The 26,110-nt window shown below is 42.1% G+C and overlaps 1 protein-coding gene across 1 annotated transcript in view; it reads left to right on the top strand.

The window, feature by feature from the left end:
* Positions 1-26,110, top strand: part of LOC126474133 (ELMO domain-containing protein 3-like) — a 109,599-nt gene that overhangs the window by 45,709 nt on the left and 37,780 nt on the right. The window contains exon 4 of the mRNA XM_050101570.1: positions 11,203-11,324. Coding sequence (XP_049957527.1) covers positions 11,203-11,324 — 122 coding nt within the window. The remainder of the gene's footprint in view (positions 1-11,202; positions 11,325-26,110) is intronic.

The following is a 26,110-nucleotide window of genomic DNA, read 5'->3' as shown; positions in this document are numbered from 1 at the left end:
GGATGCATAACTTTATTCCCAGGTATGTTTAGCCAGGTTAGTGTAATTGCTGAATTGTGTTATTCCATATGTAATTTGTTAAAAAATGGTCATTGAAGTAATTTTACATTATGCCAAGTATCGATAAATTAAGAAGTTGAGATGACTATATTTGCCTTGTCATCATGTTTATCTCTGCATTATCACCTTTGGGAATCAGTAATGTACTTGAAAACGGGCTTATAACCTGAAACCTAGGTTATGCAGTAACAATAATAAAATTTGTGAAACAAGGCAAAAAACAGTGTTTGTTTAGATAATTTGCAATGTTTCACCAAGAACCCACATTCATTCAATGAAAATAGAAGGCATCACTGAAAATAAGTTTCCCTTGTGAAGTAAGTAGGAAGAATTTTTGTGTAAGAAATAGACTACAATTCAAACGTAAAGAAACTTCCTTCTGCTGTTCACCTATAAGTACATACGCCAGATAAGCAAGCTCAGATGTCTGAGGTAGACCAAAGCATACTGCTGCCAATGGCACTGTCCCAGTAAATCATTGTGGTGGTCAAACAACTTTTGGGTTGTCATAAGCTTTGCTTTGTACTTCACAGTGAGTTTCTCATTCATAACACTCACTCTGTTGATTGTGGAAAAGATAATAGTACTGATTCATTTCATTTTTCAAAACAGTGAGTGGTAAATCTGATGAGGAGGAATGGTAAATCTGACGAGGAGGAACTTTGGGATGTTTATGGCACATCCTGCAGTGAAAGTGCAACTTGGTTGCCCATTTTTGTTGCAGCAGAGAAATGTATATGATATTTGAAGGTCATCTTTCTTCCTGGGAAACTTCAGGAAAATACAGTATCTAAGCAGTGGCTATTAACTGCCATGAATTTTGTTCATCATCTTTAAGATTAAGACTTCTACCACTATCATCCAAAAACATCAGTCGTGACAAGTGAAAATTTGTGCCCAAGTGGAGTTTAAACCTCAACACCCTGCTTACTGCAAGAAATTTCCTAAACCAATTACTCCTCAAGACTCAGCAATTTTACCATCCTGTTACTTCCAAACACTGCAACCAAAGATTCTGTAATGGGGCATATGGGAATAACACCACTGGTATGCTTGAGAAGTTGCTCAACATCATTAAAGATAATGCATTTTCACTGGTTAATTATAAAGTTTGTTACAGGCTCTCTCTCACAACTGCTAAAAGCAATGATGCTGTGCACTTCCTCTGTAGAGCCACAAATTAATTTTTGACAACAAATTGTTGACCTGAAGAATTGTGATTAGCAAATGTAATTTATTTTAAGGAGGCAATGAACTGATTTGGCGCAATAGCTATATGTTGCAGAATCAAAATTATAGAATGCGGGAAAGTACCCAATTTATGCAATACAGCGTATGCCATTGCAGTCTGGCCTTGTATTCTGCCCTGACAACAAAGTGTGTAATGTATAAATTGGGTACTTTCCTGCATTCTTTCATTTTGATGCAGTTTATGTATGACTTTGATCTGGATACAAATGATCATATTTGGACACGTGATCTGTAATTAACCCTCGAGTGGGTGCGGCATTCTTCATAACATGAGTGTGCGTGCTGTCTTTATATTACCAACATATATTAGCAGAATGACAGTTTAATCTTAGTTTAACTAAACAGCAATAAAATAAACCTACATAATATGAGCCAAAGCACTGTTTAATTAAACAATAATGAAATGGACCTTCATCATATCACTATGTTGCCACAGACAGTGTTATCCCACAGTAATGGACCACTTGAAGCATTAAAAAGCACAGTTGCATCAGATCCCAGACAGCCTCTTGTTTGATTACTAATTATCTTGTAGACAACTGCCTCGTCCTGGGATTGTGCTGCTAGTGCATACTCTGGATCACTTTCCTGCATGGATCACAACTTTTTTGCTCCCCTAGTTCTCTGTTTTATATTACTGCTGCTCACTTGGATGCATGACAATACCATTTATCACTGTGTTAGCTAAAGAATAATGACCGAATAGGTATGGGCTCACAATTGTGAAACAACAGTGGAACGGTGCAGAACATTTTTATTTGTGGTTGATGCACATTATATCTAGGCACATCCACTGGGGGGTAATGATGTTCTTTATGCCTGCAGACTGTCTGTTATTTGCCAAAACTGGCAGTTTGAATAAAGTGACTTGCAACTGTTGTACCAAATCATTATTTTTCAAAAATGTGATGTATTGTTTAGGTGAGTTCTGATTGCATTCAGTCGCTAGAAAATGAAAAAGATATGTGTGAGACTCCTGTTTATACTACTCCTTTGATTGTAGTATTACAGTATAGTGAACCTGTGTAATTAAATTGATTTACCTTGGTGATATGATGCTAGTGTCCACAGGAACCCATTTACATTCTATTTTTGTTACAACTGGCTGTATCACTTTACACTCTGGCTCTTCTTTGCGAAGGTCATCTTTTGTCAGTCCTTTTTGCTTCCATATGATGTTGCCAGCTGTTGGTTCAGTTCAAAGGAAATAATTTAGTGTAAGAACAAAATTCATAGCTTCCAGAAAATTACACACAAAAATTGTCTAATGATCAAGTATGTTGATTGTCATTATGCAACTTCCACATTTTTAAAATTATACAGGGTGTCCCACATAAAACTAGTACACCTCATACCCAAGATGCAAGTAACAGTGAAGTAAGTAAAAAAAAGATAATAGTAACATTAAAGGAACATGTATTATCTGTTTGTAAGAGATGCTAGAAGTGGTAGAAAAGGGCATCCAGATGTCGCTGACTTCATGTGATGACTGTACAAGCAACATGCTGTAATTCTGCACACATGGTGGAGATAATTTCTCTAGTAATGTTCCATTTAAGGTTGCCTGTTGTGCTTATTTCTGTGTCTCATAAATAAAAATCACATGATATTAAGTCCGGAGACCCTGGGGGCCAGACACCCTTCTGACAAGTCTGTCTTCAGGGAACACATTGGTGATGTGGTGCATGCTTTGGTTGTATGTTGCTTCATCTTGTTGCAGTAGTGCATACAGCTTCTTACCTTTTCATAGAAAGAGTCAAAGATCTCTAGATATCTGGCACTGTTTTAGCTGTAATTGGAAAAACACTGGGCCAATAATGCACATGCCGGACAATGCACACCAAACACCTATCTTTTCTGAGTGGTAAGGTTCTTTGTGCAGAATGTGTGGGTTGTCCTGCAACCAGTATCTGCAGTTCATGGAGTTTACATAACCTGACAAATGAAAGCAGGCCTCATCTGACGTGAAGTAGAGCAAGGGATCCAAGTGACCGGTATTGGTTGATGTCAACAGCCAGTTACAGTAATGAACTCTCTCTCTATTTTTTTTCCTGATCCTCAAATTTCAACTCTTGCACCTCATTCAGATGATTTGCTTTTAATTTCATATGTACAAGAAAGATCAGCCTGTTGTGAGGACTTCTCATGTTCATGTGAATTCTGTCTGTAGTTTCAAGGGTCTTCACTGTTGGTTGCCTATTCCTGTGCACATTCTAAACGGTTCCAACAGCCCTCCATTTCTTGTACAGATCTTGAGTGTTGTTGTGTGTGGGGAGTTTCCTACAGGGATACATTGCTTGAAACATTTCTTTACATTCCTTGATGGATCCTGTCGTTATGTAACACTCCACATTATCAATTCACTGTTCTAATGCAAACTACACCATTTCTGTAACAACTTTACAAAATGAGCTTTCGACAACAACTGACGCATGAACACACAGCTGCACTCAACTGTCTGATAAAATGCAATGTAACCAACTTGCGAGACATTGTTTCCACTTCACAAGCAGCTCTACTAGATATGATTATCTGGTACATGAGGTGTACCAATTTAATGTGCAAGCCTTTGTACTAAACATATAGCTGATTTGGGGGTAGTTACTAATTGCTCTTAATAACCTTGGCAGCTGTTTTTAATAGCGACATTGAAGATGACTACAGAGGATTATAAGACACTTTCCTCTAATACACAGGGTTAGGCTTGTCAGACAACTAGAACTGTTACTGAACAATCACTGACTGCTATTTGTTGCTTTGCAGTGAGACGTGTGTTATTCAAATGAGATGTGTCAGAAGCATTTCAGGTTTCTCCATTTACCTTATGATATCTCCCTAGTATTTATCTTTCTGCAGGAAGGAGTCCTTCATAGGAGAGATTTTCTTCTAAATTTGTGATGTGCCCCCTGTACAAAAATGATCTGGGACAGAAAAACTACACATAGCGTACATGTATATGGTAGTTGAAAAGTTCTCAAAATTGGATAAAAATAAAATAATCATTGTTCTTATTTTACATCAGTGTCTGCCTTAATGATAGGTTTCTTCTCCAAGGAAGCACAAGAAGTCGCAAACACGGAGTGTCACAAGAAAGGCCCATGTTAATGTCATGGTGTGCTTGATGTATGTTGCCCTATGAGCCTGTTGTCTTTGAGAACCTCAAATTGCTTGTTGCTGAACTGCCCTTTCGCTTTCACCTCATAGGACATTTTAATGCACACAGTATACGGTGAGGACCCAACATCTCTTGCCTCAAGTGTTCAGAAATTGAGGTTCTCGTACAAACTGAAAATATTGTACTGATGAGTATGGGTCACTTTAGTCATCTTGTCACTGCTACAAGTTCATCTATAGCCATTGACCTCTCCTCCTGCTCACCTGCCCTTGCAGGCACTGAGCAGTAGGAGGTGGACTATGACCTTCATGTAAGTGACAATTACGTCAACTGGATCCATCTGCCAAATGGAGCAGTTGACAAAGGGAAGCTGGTGTGATGGCTGGTCTGAAAGGCTAACAGGATGCTTCACAGCCAGTTAACTATTTTCGAACAATAGATCATATTACTCTTGTGGTTCACTGAGCCACTGACACATCCATCCACAAATCATCAGGAACACGTAGGAGGCAGACTGTCCCTTGGAGTAATGATGAATTTCATTCTGCAATCAGGGAGAGGAAGTTAGCTGTGTGAAGGTTCATTCTGTGTCCTGTGGATGAGAATCTTGTCACCATATGGGTCGGGGAGGCAAAGGTGGGGAGACTAGTCAGTAAGAAGATGTCATGGCAAGAGTTCTTGAACTCCACAAGTAGATCCACATCCGCAAGTAAAGTATGGGAAACCATTAAGAGGATTTCCTGATGGCACTCATGACTGCCGAAAGCAGATTTACAAAAGCAGGGATACCTCTTAACAACACTGAGAGACACTGGCTGGACAATGGTTGAAATTTATAAGAACACTATGGCCAATAATAGCCAGGAACCAACATTCCATCAATATCAGATGACACACAGAGGTTCTTGGGATTTCTGTGTCACCAACTTGGAGGAATACAACTAGCCTTTCTCTCTCTGGGAGTTGTATTCTACATTGTCAGTAGCTTGTGATACTGTGCACACTCACAGCCAGGTAACATACAGAATGCTTAAGCGGTTAACCAGCATTCAAAGGAGGTCCTCCTTCAGATTTTTAACAACATTTGACAGACTGGAATGTTTCCCATTTTGTGTACAAAAGCTACTTAATGTCAATTTTAAAACCAGGGGAGGATCGTGCTAAACACAGTAGTTACAGTATGCTGAGGTAACAAAAGTCATGAGATAGCAATATCCACATTGCTGTCTTTTGTAGTCAGGTGATTCATGTCAAAAGGTTTCCAATATGTTTACTGCTGCGCAACAGGAATTGAGTCTTTGAACGTGGAATAGTAGTCGGAGCTAGACACCCGGAACATTCTATTTCGGGAATTATTGGTGAGTTCAATATTCTGAGATACACAGTGGCAAGAGTGTGCCGAGAATACCAAATTTCAGACAGTACCTCTCACCACGGATTACGCATTAGCTGATGACCTTCAATTTAACAACCAGGAGCAGTGGTATTTGCGTAGAGTTGTCAGTGCTGACAAACAAGCAACACTGCATGAAATAACTGACAAACATACCCGTTAGGACAGTGTGGCGAAATCTGGCATTAACGGACTATGAAGCAGACGACGAAGCATGAAGCAGACGACTGAAGCATGTGCCTTTGCTAACAGCACATCATCTGCAGTGGCCCTCCTGGGTTTGTGATTATATCGGTTGGATCCTGGATGACTGGAAAACCATGGCCGGATCAGATGAGTCCCGATATCATTTGGTGAAATCTGATAATGGTACGGTTCGAGTATGGTGCAGACCCCACAAAGCCAATGGAGACACTGCACTGTGCAAGCTGGTGATGGCTCCATAAATGGTGTGGGCTGTATTTACAAGGAAAAGACTGGATCCTCTGGTCCAAGTGAAATGATCATTGACTGGAGATGATTATGTTCGGTTACTAGGAGACCATTTTCAGCCATTCGTGGACTTCATATTCCCAAACAATGATGGAATTTTTATGGATGACAATGCGCCATGTTGGTGGGCCACAATTTTTCACGATTGGTTTGAAGAACATTTTGTATACTTTGAGGAAATGATTTAGCCATCCAGATCACCCTACATACTCCCATCGAACATTTATGCTAGATAGTCGAGAGGTCAGTTCATGCACAAAATTCTGTACTGGAAACACTTCACAATTATGGATGGTTATAAAGGCAGTATGGTTCAATATTTCTGCAGGGGGCTTCTAATGACTTGTTGAGTCCATACCACATAGAGTTACCGCACTATGTTGGGTAAAATGAAGTCTGAGATGATATTAGGAGCTATCCCATGACTTTTGTCACCTCAGCTTATTATCAGTCTCACTAGCTGCACAGGAAAGATGCTGGAGCGTGTGGTCAACTGGCAACCAGGGGATTCTCGAAGGTCACACCAGTGCGAGTTTCAGAACGTGTCACATAGTACACAATAACCTTAGCTGCTAGGAACAGAATTTAACAAGCTTTCTTCGATAAGAAAGACCTTGTCAGTGCATTCTTTGATTTGGCGAAAGGCCTACAGTACTGCCTGTAAACGTATTATTTTGTTCCGACCCTGTGAGTTTCTGTGGACATCTCCCCACTTTCGTACAGTCATATTACAGTCATCGTAAGCAGACCTGTGCAGTACTCCTTACTCGTGGGTGATGTCTCCATCGTATGTGTGTCCTCCAATATTGTAACAGCTACTCAGCGATGACAGTTGATGATCAGCCGGTTGGAGGAATGGGTGAACACTACAAGTTTGAAGTTTTTTTTGGAGAAAATATTTGTGTTGGTTTTAACCACTCTCACTCTCTTTTTAATTAACCTCTTTTAAAACCTTGGGGTACCATTCTCACTTCTAGGGAGAAAATGAAATATCTGGGCCTTACTTTTGATGAAAAACTGACGTGCCTGCCTCATGGATTTAATAAGCATGCCAGATTTATGGACACAGCCTTCATACCTTAAAATGCTGGAAGTGGCTCATCATCAGAATATTAGGCTCTCAACAAGACCAGTGTCTAGCTTGTTTGCTGAGGCTGATCAGCCTGCACTGTCCAACACCATCTCCTCATGGTATGCCTCACATACAGGGCTCTGTCTGTTCCAAAATTGCCAGCATCCATCCCTGTTGCCCAGCAGCTGCTGGATTAATTTTTGAACTGAGTGGTTACAGGGTGATTACATTTTTAAAACTAAATTTTATGAGGTTTCAAATTGTCATTTGGATTTTGTTAGTATTCATGCCAATGGGTCTAGGCAGGGGTGCTCTATTGTGTTCCTCATATGTGTCCTTAGGATGGGGCTCATGGAGCAGTTTTCAGTTTGTGGAATTTTTTGCTGTCCTGAGGCCACCTGATGCCAGATGAGATGACATAATCGCAAGTAATTCCCCATTTTCCCGAAATATCCGTGCTATTGGTGAGATGTACCCACTATATATGGTGATGTGAGATGTTGAAGGTACTCTCCTTTTCTTGGAAAGGCAGTAAAAGAAAATAATTTTCTGCTGGGTACCAGAGGATGCGGTATCTGGGGAAATGAACTTGCTGCTGCTGAGGAAGCTTGCTCCCTTCAGCTTCCTGCTCACTGTCCAGCCTCCTTGCAGGCAGTCCCTACATACCTAACCTAGAAGACCATGTGTTGATGAGAGGCTCAGTAGCTGGATGTAAGAAACAATGAGCTGTATTCGATGAAACCTTCAGTGCAACCACAGCTTATGTCCTTCCTATCACTGTGAGCTGAGGAAGCTGTCCTTCCAAGGCTCAGAGAGGGACACCACCAATTGACAAACGGCTCTCTCTTACATATTAAGGACCTATCAATGTGTCAGAGATGTCGAACACAGATGTCCATACAGTGTACTTTAATGGGATGTGTTTTATATGATGACCTCATGGCAGATTTATTTCTCCCAAAGGATCAGCCCTATATTTTAAGTGACAATGAGGTGACTTTTGTATTTTAAGGTTTAATGTGTCAGGGCTTCTTCCTGAAATATTGTGTGTAAGATTTTAGTGTGTCGCAGAGTAGCTTGGTCACCCATTATTTCCAAGTAGTTACTCAGCTACAATAATCTGGACTGTTTTAAATGTACTTCTACTGATATTTTGTGTAAGGGGCATTCAAAAAGAAACGAGCCAGAGGCATAATTACAGAAACCAGTACCTGTATGTTAGAAGTATTGACCTTGGCTATTGAGACACTTGTCCCTCTGTGACACAAGATGGTGAATGGCTGTCTCATAAAATTTCCAGCACTCTAATGTGAACCAGTTCCGCATGTACAGCTGGATGTCGTCATCCGAGGTAAATCGTTTGCCCCTCAGAGCCTTTTTAAGGGGACCAAAAATGGCGTAATCGCAGGGAGAGAGATCTGGACTGTATGGAGAGTGGCCGAGAAACTCCCATTTGAATTTCTGCAGGAGTGCCGCGACTGTGCTGGCCATATGAGGCTTTGCAGTGTTGTGGAGCAGAATGACCCCACGGGTGAGATTTCCTAGTCATTTTGATTTGAATGCTTGGCGAAGGGTGGTCAAGGTTTGTGAGTAACGCTGGGCATTTACTGTTGTCCCGTGATGCAGGAAGTGAATCAGAAGGGGGCCATCTTGGTCAAAAGAGAATGTCAGCATAACCTTTCTTGCACTCGTGTGGACGACGACGTCCAGCTGTATGTGCAGAACTGGTTCACATTGCATTTCACAGCCGTTCACCACCTTGTGTTACAGAGGGACAAGTGTCTCAACAAGCAGGGTCAGTACTTCTAACATACAGGCACCGGTTTCTGTAATTATGCTCCGGCTCATTTCTTCTTGAACACACCTTATACTTGGTTTTATCTAGGTATTCTGCTGTGTTTTATGTGCATTTAATGGCTGGTCATTTATGAAACTCTTAGTGTCACTCATGTTCTAAATTCTTGTTTGTTGATACAGCTTAGTTTTAAAATTTAGAGTTTCCTTTTTTTTAATAGATTTCCACCACCCTTCTCTCTGTTTATTTCATGCAAAGGCACTGATAGTCTCCCCATTTGGCACCCTAAAACACTAAACACTAACTTAAACAATATTATGGAAAGGTAGATTGCTACTCACTATACAGGTGACATGTTGAGTTGTATACAGGCCCAACAAAAAGACTGTTGCAAATAAGCTTTTGCCCAAAGCCTTTCTCAAAAAAAGAAAAATGTGCGCACATTCACATAAGCAGGCACACCTCACACACATATGACACTATCTCCAGCAACTCAGGCTAAAAAACTGTCTGGCTGGAACAGCCAGACATAGCGGTTATGTGTGAGGCATGCTTGCTTTTTTCACTCATGTTTACCTCTTATTCTGTTCTCAGATACTGGTATGTTTATTTCTTGGTTCAAATAAACAGTGTTCTATTTAAGGGTGTTTTCTTTTTTTAACTTAGAGTACAACCCCCAATTATGTTCCTATATATTTTCAGGTTTTATAAGTTATTCATGAAATTGATGAAAGCTTGTTTAGGGACTAAGCACAATATGACAACTGCACAGTGTCTCTTTTGCAGACTATTATTTACATCCAGATTGATTAGCATTCTGATTTTGTTTCAACCTTACAATTTATTGAATTTGACAATGTTATAGTTATTTTGTCTTGTTTCTTATAACTTTATATACGTACCTTTGTATTGCCCGTTTTCTGCAACAATAGCAGAAAGTATATTTTGAGCCTAACCTGACCTATGTCATTAATTTACTAAGAAGCTTGTTCGAGCATGGAGGGACACAGAATTTTTCTGTTGTATCCCATCCACAGCACAGTTCTGTCTACAAAAAAACCCTGCAGTCTCTGTACATAGAACTTTATCAAAAATTTTTGTTGTATAAATGATGTGTGCACAAAACATACATTTGGCATGCCAAGAAGCCTGATACTGTATGTCTCCAATGGTTAATTGTGTGAATAAAATTTAGCCACTTATGACTATTCCATTTCATTGTGTCATTATCTTTAATGAATACTGTGCCAAGTAAAATTCTGTGTTATATTCCATGATGACTTATTCACTTACATATTTTTTTCTTGTCATAGTATGGACTGCTGGTCCCAATTGTATAAAATATTGTGTTGTTCAGTGCATTCTGATATTCTTCACAGCTGAAAGGTTTTCCAGATTCTGCATTTTTTGGAAAGTAGAGAGGATAACGAGGTCCTGAAAAATATTTTTTATTATTAAATTTATTTGGAGTAGTAGATTTTCATATCATATTTTGCAGCCAGTAGATACCCATCTCACCTACTATATAAATAATATTTTGTTGTATGAGAATGCTGATTGGTTACTTTCAAATGCTAATAGAGTTTGTAACAACTTGATCCCCATTTCAGCTATTGGTGGTTATGGCCCATAAATGTCTCTTTGTTACTAACATAATGTACATTACACATATATCAATTTAATAATGAAGATTATGAAAATTGTTTAAATTTAAAATTCTAATTATTTGTACTTACTCATTCTTTTATTGCTTTGGGTAAATTTGACAATTTGTGTGTATTACAGTTGCTATGTCAACAAGTGACTTCTGATAGGCAGTTGTTCTGCTGCAGCAGTCTGATGTTGATTTTGTTAGTTCATAGATGTTCATAACAAAGTAATATATGCCTTATGTAAAGGCCAATTGATAAAAAAAAAAAATACCTTTTTGATTGTTCACTGTCCAAAAGAAAAACATAGACATATTTCCTCCTTGATTTAAGTTGCTGTAAATTCAGTTAGATAGTAAGCATTATTTTTTTCAGGTAAACTGGATGTCAGAGATGCAACACATATAAGAATTCTCCAGACCGTGTATTACAGATTTACTGGTGCAAATTTGGGCTGCCCATGCTATGGGGTGCACTGGGAGCATATAGGTTTTCAGGTAAGATACAAGAATCTTTCAGTGACTTAGTTATTTAGTCCATGAATAACTATGTAATCTTAAAGAAACGCCTTTTGATTAGCCGTAAGTGATCATAAAGAAGTTTTCAACTGATTGTCAGGGTCTTCTACTAGTAATTTTATGCAGATAGATCTCTGTAATGCTGCAACTAATGTGGAATTGTAATTGGTTCCTATAATTGTAAGGCATGGTAGAAAGAAAAGTGCAGAACAAATCTGGAATAAACAATTGTTGCTTTGGAAGAAATAGTGGTACCACAGACTTTTCAATGTAACCGGAATCAGTCCTCCTAACACAACTGAAGAACAGATGATCGCAGCAGTTTGGGAAATGTAACTTCCCACCTCTTGTCTACTATGTAAAATTAATGCAGTGTGACTCAGTATTACAAGTCACCATAGTGCATCATTTTGCATGTTGTGCAGTTCATTGTGCTGTCTCAAAAAAGTGAGAACTGCAGTAATAATGAGTATGAAATCTAATCATCACTGAATTTCATATGTCTTCATTTCTTTCAGCTGGGGTATTAAGTTCAGCAAATACTAATAATGTAAGTAGGTCTTTCTTTCCAAAATAAACCAGTAATTCTCTTGTCACATACTCTTTTTTTTAGAGTACATATTTGCATCCATACATAACTGAAGGCTCTGTCCAGACTGACTTGCGAGTAACTTCTGACTAACTGAAGGCTAACAGTGTTTCAGTGTAGCCTGTGCCTAAATTGCTTACGTTGCTAACTGAAACATATACGTTCTACTGAAATTATTTTCTAATATTTATGTGCATATAACATAATATAATTTCTACAAGGTAACAAGTGGTTTTGTGTATGAACAATAATTAAGAAATAATGAAAAGTAAATTTTTTCAGTCATATTTTAACTAATGTTACATTGTTAACCGACCCTTCTGCTTGACAACTTCATAAAATATTAATCAAATGTGAAAAATCACAGTTTGAAGTCAAAAATAATAAAAACATTTTACAATTCATTCATAAATGTTTGAACATACAGTCTTACATAGTTTCATAAAAGTACAATTTCATAGCAGAGCTATCTGTTCCTTAAGAATGTGTAGTTTTAATAGTGCAAATAATTTGATAACACTCTTGTCGTCCACAAAATCTTTAGTAGATTAATGTTCTTTTAACATATAATTTTACAACACTTGTTAGCAACGGTTATTGGGAATTCATACATGAAATGTTTAATTATTGTGTCCTTTGGAAGTTATTTATATGATTATAACACATATTCTGAAATTAAGTTAATCAGAACGATGAACTGACAAACAAAAATCTTGCCTATTACAGTTTTAATTGTTGCATGTAATTTCATACTTAATGTCTGATATAATAGAACTATATGCCATAAGAGTTGTTATGAGGCAATGCAACAATGCTCCATTTGGTTATGTTTGTATAATTGACTGGTTAATTATGACAACTAAACAATAGAAACCCCAAGTTGGAATATTGACAATATAAGGAAAAGGATAGATTGCTACTTACCGTAAAGATTACATGGTGAGTTTACAGACAGGTACACGTAGCTTTCAGCCTAAGCTCGTTCACACACACACACACACACACACACACACACACACACACACACACACACATATTCATTAACACAAGCAAGCACACATTATGCATACATGACCACAATCTCCAGCAGCTCAGACTGGAATGCATTCTGGTTCAAACTGCTGGAGATGGCAGATGCTTGCTTGTTACTTATTTATTTATTTACACGTGAAGTTCTGTAGGACCAAATTGAGGTGCAAATCCCCAAGGTCATGGAACGTGTCAGTATGTGAAATTACAACATAAAAGTAATAACAGATAAAAATAAAATGTTTATGAACCAGAAAAAGTAAAGTCATAAAAAGTAAATGCAGTCAACAATACAACAAGAATCAGCTTAATTTTTCAAGGAACTCCTCAACAGAATAGAAGGAGTGACCCATGAGGAAACTCGTCAGTTTCGATTTGAAGGCACATGGATTACTGCTAAGATTTTTGAATTCTTGTGGTAACTTATTGAATGTTGAATATAGATGCAGCAGTATACTGCACACCTTTCTGCACAAGAATTAAGGAAGTCTGAGCCCAGTGCAGGTTTGATTTCTGCCAAGTATAAACTGAGTGAAAGCTGTTTATTCTTGGGAATAAGCTAATATTGGTAACAAGAAATGACAGTAAGGAATACATATATTGAGAGGCAAATGCCAAAATACCCAGACTCGTGAACAAGGGTTGACAAGAGGTTTGTGAACTAACACCACTTATTGCCCAAACCGCCCACTTCTGAGCCAAAAATATCCTTTTAGAATGGGAAGAGTTATCCCAAAATATAATACCATATGACATGAGCAAATGAAAATAAACAAAGTAGACTAATTTTTGTGTTGAACGATCACTTAGTTCAGATACTGTTCGAATAGTAAAAATGGCAGCATTAAGTCTTTGAACAAGATCCTGAACATGGTCTTCCCACAACAGTGTAGTATCTATCTGAACACCTAGCTATTCGAACTGTCCAGTTTCACTATTCGTATGCCCATTCTGTGAAATTAAAATGTCACGTTTTGTTGAATTCTGTGTTAGAAGCTGTAAAAACTGAGTTTTACTGTGATTTAGTGTTAGCTTATTTTATACAAGCCATGTACTTAGATCTTGATTTGCACTATTTGAAACTGAGACAATGTTGCACCCAACATCCTTTACTACCAAGCTAGTGTCATCAGCAAACAGAAATTTTTAGAGTTTCCTGTAATACTAGAGGGCATATCATTTATATAAATAAGGAACAGGAGTAGCCCTAACACTGATCCCTGGGGCACCCCCCACTTGACTGTACCCCACTCAGATCCCACATCACAGCCATTCTCAACACTGTGAATAATGACTTTTAGCTGTCTGTTGCTAAAGCAAGAGGTGAACCAGTTGTGATCTCCCCGTATTCCGCAATGGTCCAACTTCTGGAGCAATATTTTGTGATGAACACAAACAAACACCTTTGTTAACTCAAAAAATATGCCTAGTGTTCGAAAACTTTTGTTCAACCCATCCAGTACATCGCAGAGAAAAGAGAATATAACATTTTCAGTTGTTAAATGACTTCTAAAGCCGAACTGTACATTGATAGCAAATTGTGTGATATAAAATGATCAATTATCTTTACATACACAGCTATTTCAATAACTTCAGCAAACACTGATGGCATAGAAATAGGTTTAAAATTGTCTGCATTATCCTGTTCTCCCTTTTTATAAAGTGGCTTTACTACTGAGTACTTTAATCATTCAGGAAACTGACTATTCCTAAAGGAAAAATTACAAATATGGCTAAATACAGGGCTAACATTTGCAGAATAGTACTTTATTATTCTGCTAGGCACTCCATTGCATCCATGAAAGTCCTTAGTCTTAAGTGATTTAATTATTGACTCTATCTCCCCCTTGTCTGTATCACAGATGAGTATTACAGACATAAATCTCAGAAAGGCATTTGCCAAGAGAGTTAAATGATTCCATGTAGAAACTAGATTTTTATTTAATTCACCAGCAATGCTCAGAAAGTGATTGTTAAATACTGTACATATATCTGACTTATCAGTAACAGAAATATTTTTACAACAAACTGACTTTATATTGTCAACCTTGTGCTGCTGACCAGACATTTCCTTCACAACTGACCATGTTGTTGTTGTGGTCTTCAGTACAGAGACTGGTTTGATGCAGCTCTCCATGCTACTCACTCCTGTGCAAGCTTCTTCATCTCCCAGTACCTACTGCAACCTACATCCTTCTGAATCTGTTAAGTGTTTTCATCTCTTGGTCTCCCTCTACGATTTTTACCCTCCACACTGCCCTCCAATACTAAATTGGTGATCCCTTGATGCCTCAGAATATACCCTACCAACCGATCTCTTCTTCTGGTCAAGTTGTGCCACAAATTTCTCTTGTCTCCAATTCTGTTCAGTACCTCCTCATTAGTGTAGTGATACAAATACTTTCAGAAATGACTTCCTGACACTTAAATCTTGATGTTAGCAAATTTCTCTTCTTCAGAAACGCTTTCCTTGCCATTGTCAGTCTACATTTTATATCCTCTCTACTTCGACCATCATCAGTTATTTTGCTCCCCAAATAGCAAAACTCTTTTACTACTTTAAGTTGTCTCATTTCCTAATCTAATTCCCTCAGCATCACCCGATTTAATTCGACTACATTCCATTATCCTAGTTTTGCTTTTGTTGATATTCATCTTATACCCTCCTTTCAAGACACTGTCCATTCCATTCAACTGATCTTCCAAGTCCTTTGCTGTCTCTGACAGAATTAAAATTTCATCGGCGAACCTCAAAGTTTTTATTTCTTCTCCATGGATTTTAATACCTACTCCGAACTTTTCTTTTGTTTCCTTTACTGCTTGCTCGATATACAGATTGAATAACATTGGGGAGTGGCTACAACTCTGTCTCACTCCCTTCCCAACCACTGCTTCCCTTTCATGTCCCTCGACTCTTATAACTGCCATCTGGTTTCTGTACAAATTGTAAATAGCCTTTCGCTCCCTGTATTTTACCCCTGCCACATTCAGAATTTGAAAGAGAGTATTCCAGGCAACATTGTGAGAAGCTTTCTGTAAGTCTACAAATGCTAGAAACATAGGTTTGCCTTTCCTTAATCTTTCTTCTAAGATAAGTCGTAGAGTCAGTATTGCCTCACGGGTTCCAGTATTTCTACGGAATCCAAACTGATCTTCCCTGACGTCGGCTTTTACCAGTTTTTCCATTCGTTTGTAAAGAATTCACGATAGTATTTTGCAGCCATGGCTTATTAAACTGATAGTTCGGTAATTTTCACATCTGTCAACATCTGCTTTCTTTGGGATTGGAATTATTATATTCTTCTTGAAATCTGAGGATATTTTGCCTGTCTCATACATCTTGCTCACTAGATTGTAGAGTTTTGTTAAGCCTTGCTCTCACAAGGCTGTCAGTAGTTCTAGTGGAATGTTGTCTACTCCTGGGGCCTTGTTTCGACTTAGGTCTTTCAGTGCTCTGTCAAACTCTTCATGCAGTATCATATCTCCTATTTCATCGTCAACTACATACTCTTCCATTTTTATAATATTGTCCTCAGGAACATCGCCCTTGTATAGACCCTCTATATACTCCTTCCACCTTCTGCTTTCCCTTCTTTGCTTAGTACTGGGTTTCCATGTGAGCTCTTGATATTCATGCAAGTGGTTCTCTTTTCTCCAAAGGTCTCTTTAATTTTTCCGTAGGCAGTATCTATCTTACTCCTTACCCTGTCGATCTCATTTTTGAGATGTTTGTATTCCTTTTTGCCTGCTTCATTTACTGCATTTTTATATTTTCTCCTTTCATCAATTAAATTCAATATCTCTTTTGTTACCCAAGGATTTCTATTAGCCCCCGTCTTTTTACCTACTTGATCCTCTGCTACCTTCACTATTTCATCTCTCAAAGCAACTCATTCTTCTTCTACTGTACTTCTTTCCCCCATTCCTGTCAATTGTTCCCTTATGCTCTCCCTGAAACTCTGTACAACCTCTGGTTTAGTCAGTTTATCCAGGTCCCATCTTCTTAAATTCCCACCTTTTTGCAGTTTCTTCAGTTTTAATCTACAGTTCATAACCAATAGATTGTGGTCAGAGTCCACATCTGCCCCTGGAAATGTCTTACAATTTAAAATGTGGTTCCTGAATCTCTGTCTTACCATTATATCTATCGGAGACCTTCCAGTATCTCCAGGCCTCTTCCATGTATACAACCTTCTTTTATGATTCTTATGTTCTGTGCAAAATTCTACCAGGCGGTTTCCTCTTTCATTCCTTAATCCCATTCCATATTCACCTACTACATTTCCTTCTCTTCCTTTTCCTTCTATCGAGTTCCAGTCACCCATGACAATTAAATTTTCGTCTCCCTTCACTATCTGAATAATTTATTTTATCTCATCATACATTTCATCAATCTCTTCTTCATCTGCAGAGCTAGTTGGCATATAAACTTGTACTACTGTAGTAGGTGTGGGCTTTGTATCTATCTTGGCCTCAATAATGCATTCACTATGCTGTTTGTAGTAGCTTACCCGCACCCCTATTTTCCTATTCATGATTAAAACTACTCTTGCACTACCCCTATTTGATTTTGTGTTTATATCCCTGTTTCACTTGACCAGAAGTCTTGTTCCTCCTGCCACCGAACTTTACTAATATACACTATATGTAACTTTAACCTATACATTTCCCTTTTTAAATTTTCTAACCTACCTGCCCTATTAAGAGATCTGACATTCCACACTCCGATCTGTAGAACGCCAGTTTTCTTTCTCCTGATAACAACGTCCTCCTGAGTAGTCCCTGCCGGAGATCCGAATGGGGGACTATTTTACCTCCGGAATATTTTACCCAAGCGGACGCCATCATCATTTAACCACACAGTAAAGCTACATGCCCTCGGGGAAAATTATGGCTGTAGTTTCCCCTTGCTTTCAGCCGTTTGCAGTACCAGCACAGCAAGGCTGTTTTGCTTAGTGTTACAAGGCCAGATCATCCCCCTGCGGGTCCGAGGTAAGAATAGGCCCGAGGTATTCTTGCCTGTCATAAGAGATGACTAAAAGAAGTTTCAACCGTTTCGGCCTTCCATGTGATGGTCCCCCTTAGGGTTTGACCTCCTCCTTTCCAAATTCTACAGAAGTACGAGCCTTTTGGGGAAGGACGCCTTACGTGGTGTATCACCGGTCCTCGGTGCACTAAGACCTTGGCACTCAGCATTGTAACGGCATTGTAACCACACCCACTATTCCTCCAATTGGGCCTAAACGCCTGATGGGTGGCACACGTTCCGCCCATAGTGCGTCCCCATCTGCACCTACGATCATGATGGACTTTCCATGGCACCCGAAATCCAGCACGGTAGCCAGCCCGTTGTGGTGGGTTTGTCATGTACCCTCTAGGTTGTAGACCCCTGACAACACAGGGATCGTACTGCCGATACCTGAGCTGCACCCTCCCCACGTCGGCCAAGGAGTAGATGCCCGTCTCCTTGGGGCATCAGGACTCCCGGCAACGGTCATCCTCCCAGGTGGCCCTTGCTGCGGCTGGGTGGCACCCGTGGGGAGAGCACCTGGTTGGAGTGGGTGGTATCGGGGCGGACGTTTCGCAGATGAAACGTCAACATGTATCAGGTCGCTCTGCGGCTGAGTCTTTTAAAAGGAAAGGTATGGTCTCTGGTTCTGGTTCTCCTGCCCTTTCCCCCTTGGCCACTCCCTGGGAGGAAGGACAGGCCCGCCGGCTTGGGGCAAAGTACTTCCTCCGCTATTTAGTCTGTTCTCGGACCGATGGGGGACGTTCGCCACCTCCAAGCCCATGTTCTTTGTCCAGCACATCGAGGACATCTTCGGGGAAATCGAGGCTCTCAGTAAAATGCGTTCGGGGTCCGTTCTTATAAAGACCGCCTCCGCCACACAGTTGGCGACGTTCCAGGCGTGCGACCGACTAGGGGACATTCCAGTGTCCATTGTCCCGCATCTGGCACTGAATAGGACGCAGGGGGTTATTTTTTATCGGGACCTCCTGCTGCAATCTGATGAGGAGCTCAGGGCCAACCTGGAGCGCCGAGGCGTGCATTTCGTCCAGCGAGTTCAGCGCGGCCCCAAAGACCATCGCATCGACACCGGAGCCTGTATCCTCGCCTTCGAGGGGGACGTTCTCCCGGAGAAGGTAAAGGTGATGTGCTACCGGTGCGATGTGCGACCTTACGTCCCGCCTCCTATGTGCTGCTTTCGGTGTTTGCGCTGCTTTCAGTGTTTGCGCTTTGGGCACATGTCGTCACGGTGTGAGGCTGAGCCCCTTTGTGGCGATTGTGGACGTCCTCTTCGTGAGGAACATACATGCACCCCACCACCTCGGTGCGTCAATTGTCCTGGCATCCACTCGCCTAGATCTTTAGACTGCCCCGCGTATCAGAAGGAGAAGAAGATTCAAGAATTAAAAACTTTGGATCGTCTCTCTTATTCTGAGGCCAGGAAGAAGTATGACCGCCTCCATCCCGTGATGTTGACAACTTCGTTTGCCTCAGTCGTGTCCACTCCTTCCACAGTATCCTCACCCCTATCCTGTCCCCCCTCCACCTCCTCACCCCATCCGGGGTCTATGCCTCCGCCTCCCAATTCCCTCCCTTCCAAATCCTCCTCCCTCGTGGCCCCTGCCCCCTCTGCCCCAGGGGCCACCCTTCCTCCTCCTCCCCCTCCGCCGCCTGAGAAGCGATCCTCTTCTCAGGCGTCCATCGGGGAAACGTTCCGGACCTCGGCTTCCGAGGTCCAGCATTCCAAAACGGACCCCGCGCGTGAGGACCTTCTTCGGGTCTAGCCCACCATCCCTGTGCCTCATCGGACTTCCAAGAAGGCCTCCAAGAAGAAATCTTGATCCCCCTCTCCACCCCGGCGCGTTTCGTCTGACGCTCCATCCACGAGTCGCTGCTCCCGGCCGTCCTCAGTTTCGCCGGGACGCTCTGCTGCCAGGCGCTCAGCTGGCCTCTCGTCGGCAAATGATCCTGCCCCTCCTACGCAACCCGGGAAAGCGGCCGCAGCTGGCGATGACTCGATGGAACAGGATCCGCCTCCCGCCGGTTGTCGCATTGTTCCCTCGAAACCTCGCCCTCTGGGGCCGTCGAGGTGACCAGCTCTTCACCCGTTTCGTTCCCCCCTTTTTTCTGACTAGCGACGGCTTTGTTACATTGGAACATCAGAGGTATTCGATCTAATCGGGAGGAATTACAACTGCTCCTCCGCCTGCACTGTTCGCTCGTCCTTGGTCTCCAGGAAACCAAGTTGCGCCCAACTGACCGTATTGCTTTTACCCACTATACCTCGGAGCGAACTGACCTCACCCCTGCGGATGGTATTCCAGCTCATGGTGAGGTCATGTTGCTCGTTCGGGACGATGTCTATTACCATCCCATCCCATTGACCACCCCACTCCAAGCAGTAGCTGTCTGTATTACTCTTTCTGCCTTTACTTTTTCTGTTTGTACCGTCTACACTCCATTGTCATCTGCAGTTAGTTGGGCTGACGTGATGCACCTGATTGTTCAGCTTCCTCCGCCATTTTTATTGTTTGGCGACTTCAATGGCCATCATCCCCTTTGGGGCTCTCCTGCATCCTGTCGGAGAGGCTCCCTCTTGGTGGACGTCTTCAACCATCTCAATCTTGTCTGCCTCAATACTGGCGCCCCGACTTTCCTCTCGGACTCCACTCATACCTACTCCCACTTGGACCTCTCGATCTGTTCTACCACTCTTGCCCGTCGGTTCGAGTGGTATGTCCTTTCTGACACCTATTCGAGCGACCACTTCCCCTGTGTCGTTCGTCTCCTACACCACTCCCCATCCCCACGTCCTTCGAGCTGGAACATATCGAAAGCTGACTGGGGACTTTACTCCTCCCTGGCAACCTTTCCGGACCACGATTTTCTCAGTTGTGACAGTCAGGTCGAATACCTCACGGCTGTTATCATCAATGCTGCCGAACGTTCCATTCCTCGTACTACCTCTTCTTCACGTCGCGTTTCCGTCCCCTCGTGGAATGAGGCTTGTAGAGACGCTATCCGTGCTCGACGACGTGGTTTACGCACCTTTCGCCGCCATCCTACATTGGCGAATTGTATTGGATACAAACGACTCCGAGCGCAATGCCATAGAGTCATCAAAGACAGCAAAAAAGCTTGTTGGGCCTCTTTCACCAGCTCCTTTAACAGTTTTACTCCTTCTTCTGTCGTCTGGGGTGGCCTGCGCCGGCTGTCGGGCATTAAGGCCCACTCCTCGGTACCTGGCCTGACTTCAAGTACTGAGGTCCTTGTTGATCCTGTGGATGTCTCCAACGCCTTCGGCCGCTTTTTCGCAGAGGTTTCAAGCTCCGCCCATTACCACCCTGCCTTCCTTCCCAGGAAAGAGGCAGAAGAGGCTCGGCGACCTTCCTTCCACTCGCTGAATCTGGAAAATTATAATGCCCCCTTTACTATGCGGGAACTTGAACGTGCACTTGCACTGTCCCGGTCCTCTGCTCCGGGGCCAGATGCCATTCACGTTCAGATGCTGGCACACCTTTCTCCGGCAGGCAAAAGCTTCTTTCTTCATACCTACAATCGCGTCTGGACCGAAGGTCAAGTCCCCATGCGTTGGCGTGACGCCGTCGTTGTTCCTATACCCAAACCCGGGAAGGATAGACACCTTCCTTCTAGTTACCGCCCCATTTCTCTTACAAGCTGTGTCTGTAAGGTGATGGAGCGCATGGTTAACGCTCGGTTAGTTTGGATTCTTGAATCTCGACGGGTACTTACCAATGTTCAATGCGGCTTTTGTCGCCGCCGCTCCGCTGTTGACCACCTTGTGGCCTTGTCGACATTCATCATGAACAACTTTTTGCGAAAGCGCCAAACGGTAGCCGTGTTCTTCGATTTGGAGAAGGCTTATGATACCTGTTGGAGAGGAGGTATCCTCCGCACTATGCACAGGTGGGGTCTACGCGGTCGCCTGCCCCTTTTTATTGATTCCTTTTTAACAGACCGAAAGTTTAGGGTACGTGTGGGTTCCGCCTTGTCCGACGTCTTCCTCCAGGAGAACGGAGTGCCTGAGGGCTCCGTCTTGAGCGTAGCCCTTTTTGCCATAGCGATCACCTAATGTCTCAGGCTCTCTTTTTGTCGATGACTTCGCGATCTACTGCAGTGCCCAGGGAACATGCCTCCTGGAGCGCTGCCTCCAGCGTTGTCTAGACAGCCTATACTCATGGAGTGTGGCAAATGGCTTCCGGTTCTCTGAAGAGAAGACGGTTTGCATCAACTTCTGGCGATATAAAGCGTTCCTTCCGCCATCCTTACATCTCGGTCCCGTTGTTCTCCCATTCGTGGAAACAACTAAGTTTCTAGGGCTCACACTGGACAGGAAACTTTGTTGGTCTCCGCACGTCTCTTATTTGGCTGCCTGTTGTACACGTTCCCTTAATGTCCTCAGAATTCTGAGTGGTTCATCTTGGGGAGCGGATTGCACTGTCCTGCTTCGCTTGTATCGGTCCATAGTCCGATCGAAGCTGGATTATGGAAGCCTCGTCAATTCGTGTGCTCGGCCATCCCTCTTACACCGTCTCAACTCCATCCACCATAGGGGGTTCCGTCTTGCGACCGGAGCCTTCTGCACTAGTCCTGTTGAGAGTCTTTATGCTGAAGCTGCCGAATTACCATTGACCTACCGGTGCGACGTACTGCTTTGTCGGTATGCCTGCCGGCTGTTGTCAATGCCCGACCACCCCTCTTATCAGTCCTTCTTCGCCGATTCTCTTGAACGTCAGTATGGGTTGTATGTGTCTGCCCTGCTGCCCCCTGGAGTCCGCTTTCGTCGCCTGCTTCGACATTTGGATTTTGCCCTCCCTACCACCTTCAGAGAGGGTGAGAGCCCGACTCCACCTTAGCTCCAGGCTCCAGTTCATATTTATCTCGACCTCAGTTCGCTCCCGAAGGAGGGTACTCCGGCTGCAGTGTATTGCTCACGGTTTGTCGAACTTCGTGCGCGACTTGCCAGTCACACCTTTATTTACACTGATGCTCCAAAACTGACGATGGTGTCGGCTGTGCCTTTGTCGTCGGGTCCGTCACCTTTAAATACCGGCTCCTCGACCAATGTTCCAGCTTTACGGCCGAGCTTTTTGCTCTCCATCAGGCCGTTCAGTATGCCCGCCACCACCGCCATTCATCATATGTACTCTGCTCTGATTCACTCAGTGCTCTTCAGAGCCTTGGAGCTACATATCCGGTCCATCCCTTGGTGCAACGGATCCAGCAGTCCCTCCATTCTTTTGCTGATGGTGGCTCTCCTGTCAGCTTTCTGAGGGTTCCCGGCCATGTAGGAGTGCCTGGGAATGAGGCTGCTGATGCTGCAGCCAAGGCTGCAGTCCTCCTGCCTCGGGCAGCCTCCCATTGTGTCCCGTCATCTGATGTTAATGGGGTTGTTTGTAAGAGGCTTGTGTCGTTGTGGTGGGATGCTTGGTCCTCACTTCAAGGAAACAAGCTCCGGGCAGTAAAACCATTCCCAACTGCTTGGACAACCTCCTCCCGACCATTTCGTCGAGAAGAGGTCCTTCTGACCAGGTTGCGGATTGGGCATTGCCGGTTTAGCCACCGCTACTTGCTCTCCGGTGACCCAGCCCCGCAGTGCCCTTGTGGTCATGTATTAACAGTGCGCCATGTTTTATTGTCGTGTCCCTGTTTTAGTCAATCTCGTGTTGTCCTGTCTGTGCCATCTACTTTACAGGATATTTTAGCTGATGACGCTCGAGCAGCTGCTCGTGTTCTTCGTTTTATTACTTTGACTGGCTTATCCAAAGACATCTAACTCTTTCAGTTATTTTATCTGCATCTTTGGGAGACCTGCTAATATCATGTAGGGCTTCCATTTGCCCTGTGTAGTGCAGCAACGTGACATGGCATGGACTCAACACGCCATTGGAAGTCCCCTGCATAAATACTGAGCAATGCTGCATCTGTAGCTGTGCATAATTACGAAAGTGTTGCCAGCGCAATATTTTGTGCGTGAACTCACCTTTCAATTATGTCCCATGAATGCTAAATGGGGTTCATGTTGGGCAATCTGGATGGCCAAATCAGTTGCTCAAATTATGCAGAATGTTCTTCAAACCAATTATGAACAATTGTGGCCTGGTGACATGACATATGGAAACATGACGCCCATGAATGGCTGCAAACTGTCTCCTAGTAACTGAACATAACCATTTCTGGTCAATGATCAGCTCAGTTGGACAAGAGGACCCAGTCCATTCCAGTAAATACACCCCACACTATTTATGGAACCACCACCAACTTATATAGTGCCTTGTTGACAACTGTGGTCCATTGACTTTGTGGGGTCTGCACCACACTTTAACCGTACTGTCATCAGCTCTCACCAAATGAAATTTGGACTCATCTGCCCTGGGCATGGTTTTCCAGTCGTTCAGGGTTCAACCGATATGGTCACAAACCCAGGAGGGCCACTGCAGACAATGTGCTGTTAGCAGAGGCGCACTCTTTGGTCATCTGCTTTCATATGCCCTTAATGCAAGATTTTGCAACACTGTCCTAACGGGTATGTTTGTCATACGATCCGCATTGATTTCTGCAGTTATTTCATGCATTGTTGCTGATTTGTTAGAACTGACAACTCTACGAAAATACCACTGCTCTTGGTCATTAAGTGAATTGTCCATGGTGAGAGCTAAGGCCTGAAGATTTTGTATCCTTGGCACACTCTTGTCTGTGCATATCTCGGAATATTGAATTCCCTGTTCATTTCCGAAATTGAATGTTCCATTCGTCTAGCTCCAACTACCATTCCACATTGAAAGTCTGTTAATTCCCGTTTTGTGGCCATAATCACCTCGGAAACATATCCACATGTATCACCTGAGCACAAATGATGGCTCCGTCAGTGCACTGCCCTTTTATATCTTGTGTACGTGATACTACTGCCATCTGTATATGTGCATATTGTTATCACATGGTTTTTGTCACCTCAGTATATTTTTTTCAGTGGCTGCAAAACCCTCTCATTGCACACATTTCCCTTTCACAGTTGCTTGTTGTTTATTCTTGGTTTGTTTTGCTGTTGGAGGTCACTCTTTGTTGTTATGACAAATTACATTACAATCCATCTTCTTTGGCCACTGATGCAATCACCTTGGCGAATATCTGTCGTGCGTATATAATAGAGACTGCGTCTTTGACATCATACTGTGGTGAATGTAACAAACTCCATAATATCAAGACTGAGATTCTAATCATTAAATATAAAATGATGTTAACTATGGTGTGATGTGATGTGCATAATGTACCACATTTGATTAACTTTTGATTACTGGAACCCTCTTGGAAAGAAATTAGATTAGGGCAGGAAGATTTGTAGAATTTGTAAATAAAAGAGAATAACAAAGAAACAACAGAAATAATTTAATATGGGAATAATAAATGTCACAAACTGAAGCTGACCTGTATAGAATTCGACACATATCATCCTACTGAAAAGTTCCAGAACACTGCCACCCGAAAAACAAGTAGATTTGTTCCATCTGTATAGTTTAACTACAGAGAATGATACACAGTTGCTTATATGAACACATGCTTATATGAACCAAAGCAAACAATCATTTTTGGGAAATAACCTGTATCACAATTGTTTGTGTACATCAAGTATAGATTGCCACACACACTTACCAAATCCATCAAATTATGAATAAGAAATGATTTCTGACTGCCTTATTAGTAAAGTGTGCAGTACATACAACTAATATAGGTCTATTACCATCAAAAGAAATATCCACACAGCAGTGCTGTTATAAATATGCGCGATAAAGAACCTCCAGTGATGTCACAGTCGTCATATTGAGTGTGGCAGAGGTCAAAACTGATGGCTTGCATTGTAAACTGGAATATACCTCATTTTTATGCACAGAATCTACCTCATTTTTATACACATTCATGGCGAATAGTTTGTTTTCCATTAACTTGTTTTGCCACATTCTGAACGAACTAGTCTTCTCACTCTGCTCATTAGTCACGTGTATATAAACAACAGACTTGCTCATTGCATCAGTCAAACATCTGTACTAATATTATAATTGCGGAACTGTGTCTGTCTCTTACATTTTCAAAACTGAATTGCTGAACCAATTTTGGTGTGGA

This window comes from Schistocerca serialis, chromosome 4 (assembly GCF_023864345.2).
Source record: "Schistocerca serialis cubense isolate TAMUIC-IGC-003099 chromosome 4, iqSchSeri2.2, whole genome shotgun sequence".
Lineage (NCBI taxonomy): Eukaryota > Metazoa > Arthropoda > Insecta > Orthoptera > Acrididae > Schistocerca > Schistocerca serialis.
The sequence above is the reverse complement of the archived record's forward strand: the minus strand, read 5'-3'. Positions and strand labels throughout refer to the sequence as shown.